This window comes from Euleptes europaea, chromosome 3 (genome assembly GCF_029931775.1).
Source record: "Euleptes europaea isolate rEulEur1 chromosome 3, rEulEur1.hap1, whole genome shotgun sequence".
NCBI classification, from domain to species: Eukaryota; Metazoa; Chordata; class Lepidosauria; order Squamata; family Sphaerodactylidae; genus Euleptes; species Euleptes europaea.
The window spans coordinates 60209597-60219861 of NC_079314.1; the positions used below are offsets into that span (position 1 = coordinate 60209597).

General features: G+C 46.5%; 1 protein-coding gene across 1 annotated transcript in view; it reads right to left on the reverse strand.

Annotated features, from left to right (window-relative positions):
- Positions 1-6984, reverse strand: part of CFTR (CF transmembrane conductance regulator) — a 100116-nt gene extending 93132 nt beyond the window's left edge. The window contains exon 1 of the mRNA XM_056846495.1: positions 6932-6984. Within this exon, the coding sequence (XP_056702473.1) occupies positions 6932-6984 (53 nt within the window). The remainder of the gene's footprint in view (positions 1-6931) is intronic.
- Between the last annotated feature and the right edge of the window lie 3281 nt (positions 6985-10265).

Genomic DNA, 10265 nt, shown 5'->3' on the forward strand with positions numbered 1-10265 from the left:
GATTGCCCCTTCACCCTCCTAAATGATAACTAAGGGTGTTCAACGAAGCTTTACCACACAATTTATATAATCAGCTTTACCCACACAACTCCAGAGCAGAGTCCATACAGGCAACAGAATAAAGCTGCTATGCTAGGAGACAGAGGCAGGTGAGATGCCTCATAGTTGCTCACTTCATTTGCCCTGTGTGGCTCTGGAAAGGAGCACATGCTGGAAGCAGAATAAGACTGCTGTGCTAGGGGACGGGGTGGGCAAGGTGCCCCTTAGAAGCATTGCAGCATTATGTGGGCTCTGCAGGAGAGAGCTTGCTGGGGGTGTTGCTGGGGGCCAGGATCCCTTGGGCCAGTTGTTTTGAAGAAGGGCCAGGTATCCTGTGAACCCCCACCCCCAAAATAAATATCCTTCCTAGGAAGCCCCATGGACCCAAGAGACCCATGAGCTGCTCCCTGTCCATGCTGTCTCTGTCCTCTGATCCTTAAATACACATCCTCCGCCCTACCCCCCAACCCAGCATGCCAGACTGCCCTGTCTGGTTGGCTGGCTCTCCCTTTCCACAGGTTGCAGCAAATTGATGCACTCCAGATGCACTCTTTGCCCCTTCCCCCCTCACCTCTGCAAGGGAGTGCATCTGGAACAGCCTTGAACAACTACTAAAGCAGATCCTTTGCCAGGTAAGAACCCTCCTAGCAGCCATCAGGGCAAATCCTCACCTCATCCCCATCCATTCCATTCCATGACTAAAGCAGCTGCATAACTACATTGAAATAACTAATACAGCACAATGGCTATATATTAATAATCAGTCCCATTTACACATAATATATTCAATAACACCAAATTGATAACAACAAAAATACAGCTGGACTAACTTAAAATACACGCAAAGTTCATATACACTTGACCAAAGCAGGAACCAAGATTAGGGATCCAGGTCTTCCATGCGTTGAATACTATCCTCTTCTTTCTTTAGTTATTTGAATGATTACACTTCACAGCACAGATTCATTTTTCATGTAGTGTTGAGTAAAACTGCATTGAACACTAGTTAGCAGCAGGGTGCTAGCTTTGTCACCCCCATGCCAGTACTGACAACCTGCATCAGAACTATCTAGTATCAGGATAAGACATAGCAGAATGCCATCAACTGAGGCTTCCCACTATGAGACGAGTTCATAAATGTAATTAAATAGGATTGTTGTGAGTTATGGGGCCAGATCATAAATCTACTTCATCTGCCATATAACCTTATAGTAAAGCACAGACTATCCAACTAGTTTCCTATTATTCACAATTACTGCAATCACTGCATCAGAATCTTATGTGCTCCCACATGAACTTGTCCAGCCTCTGAAAACTTCTTCTGAGGCCCTGCTTTGGGTGCCCTTACATTCTGAGGCTAGGTGGGTAAAGCCTTGGGTGTCTTTGCCTTCTTTGTTGTGGCACTCATTTGAGAAATGATCTCCCCAGCGACACCAGCATTTTTATTCCAAAATTCAAAATGATCCAAAATCCGAAACTTTTTGAGCACCGACATGATGCTGAGATGATGCCACCTGACCTCATGTGACGGGTCACAGTCAAAAAACAGGCACACAATAGACAGTTTATTCAGTGTCCCCAAAGGGGGACAGCCCCCTTCATCTGCAATCTTCATATTTTCCATGCTTATTCTCTGCTCTGCGGTGGGTGGCTGAGATAGTGACTCCTTTGCTTTCTGATGGTTCATTGTACACAAATTTTGTTTCATGCACAAAATTACTAAAGATATTGTATTAAATTACCTTCAGGTGCTTTCTGAGTGGAAATAAGATTACAAATGAATACAAGGGGATGGAAAGATGTCACTTGCAATTTTGCACCCAGCAAGGGTCATGCATGTTTGAAAATGATGAATGACTAGCCTGAGCTCGTCAGAGCTTGGATGCTAAGCAGGATAAGCCATAGTTAGTATTTGGACGGGAGGCCACCTGGGTTTATATGCAGAGGAAGGTAATGGCAAACCACCTCTGCTCATCTCTTGCATTTAAAACCCAATTAGGGATCAGCCCTGACCTGGATAGTCCCAGGCTAGCCTGATCTCGTCAAAACTTAGAAGCGAAGCAGGGTTGGCCCTGGTTAGTATTTGGATGGGCAACCTCCAAGGAACAGCAGGGTTGTGACACGGAGGCTGGCAATGGCAAACCACCTCCCAACATCTCTTGCCTTGGAAACCCTACGAGGTCACTGTTAGTCAGCAATGACCTGACAGCACACAAAAAAATAAGTTGGTTGCAACTTGACAGCAATTAATTATTAATATATAGAAAGTGATGGTCCAGCTCACGTATTTGTTCTCTCTTGTACAGCCTGAACGTCATACTGTCCTGGTCTTTCATTCATCAGACTGGTTTTATCCAGCCTAACCTACAGCCCACCTGTGTTGGACTGAAAACTTGTTTAATATAAACAAGGAAGGCTGAAAAATTAATGGCAATGCTGTCTGTCCATTCTTAATGAATAAAGGTTTGACTCAGTGAGGACTAGAAAATACTTGGGACCAATGTTATATTACCTGAAACCAAAACTGAAGTAATAACTGCTAACGACTGGGGTTACTTCTGCATAGAGGTTTTATTCCTGTTTGGCATACAAACCAGAGCAATATTTTTGGAGCATTTATTTATATATTTATTAATAATATTTATATGCCTTTCTCCTGAGTATTGACCTCTAATAGTCTAGTTTCTGGAGTTTCCACTATTTTGCCCCATTCTGTCCCATTTGATAAGATTTTTTGGACAGGAATGTCAAAAGATCGGCACCTTTTCCCTTGCTTCAGTCCCCTGTGGTTGCCAGTTTCCCCTCAGCCACCAGAGTCTCTTTCAAAATTGGTAACTGCTAAATAGCTATAACATTACAATTTATAACATTATCATAATCTATTGCCACAATCTGTTAGTTTTAGAATTCCCAATTTTCCATTTTTTAAAAAGTCTCTAGCCATCTTCATTCTGGAGATACACATTTCCCCTTATATTTCTGCCATAAAAAGGGTTAAAGATTTGTTTGTTTGTTTGTTTGTTTTAATAAAAGCTGGGGATTCAGAGGAACTAGTAATTCAGAGGAACCAGCAATTACCAGTTTGTTTGTTTTTTAAGCCAGAAAAAGCCCTCCAGTGGCATGGTGGTAGAGGAATGCATGGGAAATGGTAACTAAGGAGGGAAGGGCACACAAAACTCCAACGTGAATTCTCTATTGCCAGTGCGAGTGCCTCTGCATTTGTGGTGGCGATAACAGGGAAATGTGAGAGATATTGCAGCCAGCTAGAGGAGAGGAGAACGTAGGAGAGGAGAAAAATGTAAGCCACTTGGGGTCCTTAGCAGAGGGAGAGGTGGGGTATAAACAAAATAAATAACAGTCTTATAAAAGGATAGATTACATTTTTACATCTTGTTGCCATCTTAAGAGATGGGAAAACTTTGGCTATACACAAATGAAGTTTTTATTTCTTAATATTTATTCAGTGAATGTGGCATATTATTTCTTAATATTAATTCAGTGGTGTGTTGTGTAATAAAAATCAAAAGTTAAGAAACTAGAAGCTGTAATCAATCTTTTACTGACCTCCAAGACTGGATTTTTCTTGTGTAAGAAGTATCATATGTGGTGTAAAAAGGTAAAGGTAAAGGTCCCCTGTGCAAGCACCAGGTCATTCCTGACCCATGGGGTGACGTCACATCCCGACGTTTACTAGGCAGACTTTGTGTACGGGGTGGTTTGCCAGTGCCTTCCCCAGTCATCTTCCCTTTACCCCCAGCAAGCTGGGTACTCATTTGACCGACCTCTGAAGAATGGAAGGCTGAGTCAATTTTGAGCCGGCTACCTGAAACCAACTTCCGCTGGGATCGAACTCAGGTCATGAGCAGAGCTTGGACTGCAGTACTGCAGCTTACCACTCTGCGCTACGGGGCTCTTGATCATATGTGGTGTACCTGGCTTAAAATGTTTCATAAAGTTAATGTTCATTCTACACAGTGCCTTCCCTGTTTTAGGATTTAGCATGTGTATGTTTTAAAATAAATGCCACTTGTTGGACTGTGTCTCAGCTCTGAGGATGAAAGGAGAAATGTTTCTTAAACTGGTAAGTCTAGGACATAAGAACATAAGAAAAGCCATGCTGGATCACACCAAGGTCCATCAAGTCCAGCAGTCTGTTCACACAGTGGCCAACCAGGTGCCTCTAGGAAGCCCACAAACAAGACAACTGCAGCAGCACCATCCTGCCTGTGTCCCACAGCACCTAATGTATTCAGCATGCTCCTCTGATACTGTAGAGCCGTATTGGCGAACCTATGGCACGCGTGCCAAGTCCGGCACGCTGAGCCCTCTCTGTGGGCACGCGCGGGGGTGGCAGGGGCTTTGAAGGGAGCACAGAGCCCTTCAAAGCCCCCCCTTCCCTGGACTTCCCCTCTTCCCTGGGCGGCGGGGGCTTTGAAGGGCTCTTCCCTGGACTCCCCACCGCCCCCCCCTTGCCGAGTTGGGAGGAAACCTCAGTATTCAGGTTAAATTGCCGTGTTGGCACTTTGCGATAAATAAGTGGGTTTTGGGTTGCCGTTTGGGCACTCGGTCTCTAAAAGGTTCGCCATCACTGCTGTAGAGAATAGGTATGCATCATGACAAGTATCCATTTTTACTAGCCACATGAATACTCTCTTCCATGAACATGTCCACTCCCCTCTTAATGCCTTCCAAGTTGGTTGCCATCACCACATCCTGGGGCACAGAGTGATAGGCAATTGACAGTGCTATCCTAAGCAAAGTTTCTAAGCCTATTGAAATCACTGGGCTTAGACTGGAATAACTCTCCTGAGAATTGCACTGCAAAGGTATGAGCTCTTGTGACAATGGAGAGGAGCAGAACCCTTGCACAATGTTTGCCTCCAACTATCACAAGGTCACTTTCTTGGACAAGAGATATAGAATCCCCACGCTCTTCCCTCTACTCACATCAAACATACCTAAACTTAAATGTCCACATAAGCAGCCCCATTCTTAGATTTTTAAAAAAGTGTTTTACTTTTTGTCCTCTTGGTTTTGCAGCCTTTGCCACCAAGTATTCCTGGCAAACATGTCTAGATCTCCCGTCAGAAACACACACAAGTGCGAAGTCTGACTACTCCAAGTGAGATCATTTACCCTATAACATACTGCATCTGTGCAAGTGTGATAGTTCATTCAAGATATTTTCCTTTTAATACATGCTTATGCAGAATCATAGAATCAGAGCTAGGAGGGGCCATGCTGGCCATCTAGTGCAACCCGCCCCCCTGCACAATGCAGGATCAGCCTAGAGCATCCCTGACAAGTGTTCATCCAGCCGCTGCTTGAAGACTGCCAGTGAGAAGGAGCTCACCACCTCCCTAAGCAGCCAGTTCCACTGTTGAACTACTCATGTTGTAAAAAAAAAAAAATCCTAATATGCAGCCGGTACCTTTCCACCCATAATTTATACCCATTGTTCCAAGTCCTATCCTCTGCTATCAACAGGAATAGCTCCCTGCCCTCCTCTAAGTGACAGCCCTTCAAATACTTAAAGAGAGCAATCATGTCCCCCCTCAATCTCCTCTTCTCCAGGCTGAACATTCCCAGGTACCTCAGCCTTTCCTCCTAGGGCTTGGTCTCCACGTGTTGAGTAGTGATTCTAATCTGTAATTGTGTGAGTACAGAACTGGTGATGATAGTTGTTTTTAGTTCATCAAGATGTTATCATATAAATGTACCCTCTAGTAACATGCTGTACTTTGGCATTACCCTGCCATTGGGTTGGCAGCACCCTTCAGCCTAGCGTATCACAGGCAGCCCAGCCATTCACAGCAACAGTAGCGCAAAATGAGCGGGACATCAGGAGTAGCTTTTCCCACCAGCATCCCCCCCCACCCATTGTGCAATTTTGAACCAAAAGTGATGGAGGGAGTGGGTCAAGCAGCTTCTTTCTGTGCTTCACCCCCTCCCCCAATGATGAGATCTGTATCCTCTCTGTCTGTATTCTCCTGCAGGGCAACTGGGAGGGGGGGAATCAGGCAAATAGCACAGGGGGAAGGATTAGCTCCCTTACAGCTACACAGTCCCAATCCAATAGGTAGCTGCTACTGGCTTTAAACACACAGACACAGCTACTATGAGGTTTCCCACAACACCAATAAAATACAATAAAGCCACAAAGGGGTGGGGGAAACCCTGTGAGGTTTAGTTTGAGCTTGCAATCTGATTCCCATTTACTGGACTCAGTCGTGCTTTGGTGTAAACCGTGCCCAGAATTGGGCCGTATATATTTATGAGCCTTGCAGCGGAGGGTCCGGGGTGTTTGCTCAGCGATAGGAAGAGTACAATTGTCGGGACAGAACTCGGCGATTTGTTCCCAGCCCTTTCTGTCCCACCGCGCGTCCTGCAACGCGCAACGAGCAGATCCTGCAAACGAGCGAAAAGCCATCGCTCTCTGCCAAAAGCGGCTCGGACGAGGATCTGTGTTCAATTCGTTTTATCTGCTCTCAGGTCGAAATTTACGAGCCTGGCGCCTGAGACGGGCTGCAGCTCTTCGCCGAGGCGTGATCGGAAAGGGCGCAGGGGGGAGAGAGAGAGAGAGAGGAAACGGTCCTCCCCTACGAACAAGGCTCCCTCGCCCTCTCTCCCTTCGCCAGCGGTGGTCAGGACTAGCTCCTGGCATCTCAGGGGCGGCGCGATGACCCCTGCATGCCAACCGCCCCCAGCTCCCGCCGGGGGAACCCAGCGATCTTTCCCCCGCAGAGGCCACTGGCTCCCGCCCGAACTCCAGCAGCAGCAGCAGCAGCAGGAGCATCCCTTCCTTCCCTCCTCCTGCCCGCCTTTAGCCGGCGCGCGCTCTCCTCCTCCTCCTCCCCGTCGCCCACCCGGCCGGCAGCACGTGCCCGCTCACCTGAAGAAAAGTTTGGAGAAGACGTTCGCCCTCTCCAGAGGAGACCTCTGCATGGTTCCCGCGGGCTGCTGCCACGCGCAGGGGCGGGGGGGGGACCGCGACCCAAAGGGGCCTCTCCTCGGCCCGGTCGCGCCCTTTCAACTCTGCTTGCCCCCGAGCGCAGCCAGCGCTGTTTGTACCTTCCCGGCCCTGATGTCACCGCCTCCCTCCCTCCTTCCCCGGCCCCCTCTCCCCGCCTCTGCGGATTTGCCCTGCTTCATAAGCCTGCCCTCGGCTGCGCGCCCCGCACTCCACCCCACGGGGGACGGCAGGCTCGCCGAGGAGCCTCTGCCGCGCGCGCCCTCCAACCCGAGCGGGACTCGGAGGGGCTCTCCCTCTCCAGCCAGCCCGCTCCCCTCCTTCCTTCCTTCCTTCCTTCCTTCCTTCCTCTGGCTCCTCCGACCCCCGCCAGAAGTTGCCACTGCCTTGAAAGCGCCTCCCCGCGTCCCTTGCCAATGAATATCGTTTCCCTCCGCTGTGACTTCCAGCCACCTGCCGCTTTCAAAGAGCCTTTGCCTTGCCTATTAAGCGTTGCGCCCTAGGGCTTGGCGGGGAGCAGGACTGAGCTCGGGGGCCGTCGTGAAATGTCAGAGTTCAGGCTCGGGGAGGGGGACAGCCACACGGAATAAAAAGGCTTCGCAAAGCAGCTCTGCGAGCAGGGCCGGCGCCAGTCGTTTTTGCGCCCTAGGCAAGGCGAACGCCTTGTGCCCCCCCCCCCCAATTGCTAACCAGTTTTCCAAAGCAGATGTCTTGTAGGGGGGGGGGGAATAAAAGCACCACGCTTTTTATATAAAGATTATAATTAATTATATTCCATAGCACTGTTGGGGTACTTATCTTAAAATAAATATATTTATATAAATTGTCAGTTGCATTCCCCCAGCCCCAAGGAAATAGTCTGTTTAAAACTGTGCCCCTCGGGCCAGTTTTGCACCCCTCTGACGTTTGCGCCCTGGGTGACCACCTAGTTCGCCTAATGGTAGCACCGGCCCTTCCTGTGAGTAAAATGCACCATTCTCTCCTGGGAGTGAAGGGCAGACACTGGTCTCTGGAATGAAGGGGTGAGGAGAGGGCTCAGCCCCCCCCCCTTTAAACATTCGAGTTCTGCGCAGTGCACATAACTGCAGCCTGTTCATCTCATACTTTTTTTAGAATGAGGGGTGATCTGTGGTGATTTGCTGCTGTGGGACCCCCATATAAACTACTGCCCTTGTAAATATTATTTAAAACTGGGAAACATCACATTTCCCCCCCACAGTAAATGGGACAAAATGGAAGAGGTTAAGGAGTAACTAATCCACGTAATGTGGTTTTGAGGTGCCCCAAGATAATAACATATAATCCTTTTCCCTATAGAATTGTTGGGCTGGAAATGACCTGAAATAGCTATCCAACCAATGCAATATAAATTTTGGGGCTTAAGGGTCCAGTAAGAATAGGTAGCTATATTACACAATAGGGCAGAAGGAGGAATTGCAGAGGGATTACAGTTTGTTTGGCCTGACCTGGATGGCCCAGGCTAGCCTGATATCACCTCCTGGCACAGGTATGCTAAAATTCACAGAAAATTGTCATGTCTCAAAATGCTTAGACAAGAATGAACCAACTGGGAAAACATTTCAAAGGAATTGTGTAAGAGGAAAAAAGTGTCACTCATCTACTTCCACACAAATACATATCAATGTCAAATTATCTTGTATTAAAAATGTTGTTAGCCCAAGGAGACCTCTGTTCAAACCCCAGTTCTGTCATGAAGCTCACTGTATGGTCTTAAGCCAGTCACTATTTCTGTAACCTAACCTTCCTCACAAAGTTATTTGTGAGAATACAAGTGAAGATCCATGTACTCCCAAATGACAGGTAAAATAAAGATGTAATGAAAACATTGGAGAGGGAACTCAGAGATGAGGCAAGTGGTAAATATTTTGGGGATATTTAATGCTTGTACCACAAAATGTTATGTTTGTGAAGTAATTTTCAGATTGTTATGAACGAGTGTATGATCAAAAGCAGGATTTGGTACCTGAATGATTTCTAGCACTAGTTAACTCAGACCATTTGGGTTTAAATTATTATATGCTATAACTTTAATTTCCAAAATAAACAGGAGTATAGTAGAACTTTACAGATTAACAAATTTAACATTTTAACACTGCTAACCATGTTTAATTTTAAGCATATACTATAAATACATTTTATTAGCAATAATCACATATTGAGTTGGATCCAACCAGCTTTTCTGCTGGTGAAAATGGAAGAAGTCATATCTGAACACCCAAAAAGGCTATGCTGGGGATCATGTGACCTACATACATAAAAGCCATGACTGTAGTATGGAGAGGAATTGTTTGAGACTGGGTGAAAAAGCTGTCTGGATCTGACCCAATATTTAATGTGGTTAACATTATATCTGGTACTCAACTAAAATTTAATAGGTTAGTTAAGATAGATGAAAAGAAAAATCTCTATTGAATTCTCACAATTGGAAATAATGAATTTCATGGGAGAATAAACCATTAGTTCAGATCCCAAAGTAGCATCACAGTGGAAAAGTGGAAAAGAGACAACACACTGGACTTTTTACATTTGTACCGATGATGGCCTGTGTCTTACCATTCCAGCAAAATTTAGAGCCTTCCTCCAGTCTAAAGAGCTTTCCTTCCACTTAAGTGGTTCAGCTGGAGGAAGAACCAAGTTGTGGGAAGCTGCTTAGACTGGAGGGATGACTCATACTTTGCTGAGCAGAGTGGTAGGATTCAGGAAAATGAATCTGCACTACTAAGAAGCTGGCAACCTTCACACACCTAGTACACAGGGGAGAGAAACTAGCTGTCTGTATACAACATAACATTAAGGATTTAAATTAGATGGGTAAATTAATACTTTCTAATTCCCCAGAGTCCCAAGGTTGTATCCTTTGATTTCCTCATTTCCCCCCTCCTGCTGCAGCCTGAAATGCCTCCCCAAATTCTGCCCCTTGATAAGGGAAGAGTTGGAGGAGGGGTCAGCAACATCATCATGCAGATCCTTTTGACAAGACCCAAACCCCAGTTTCCTGCAAGTATCATATAACTGAATTTTCTCTAGGTAAGAAAAAGTTTTGTGCCACTTTTGCAGTCTCCTATTGTATTCTACTATTTCTACTTGGTGTCAGAGTAGTCGTAGTCAATGGACAACAGTGGCAGCTACCCCAGCCCCCATACTGGGGGGAGGGGCTGACTACCCATTGCCCACCCACCACAAAAAGGAGGGGGGAGAAGAAGAAGAGCAAGCTTCTGCCACCACCACCCCCGGT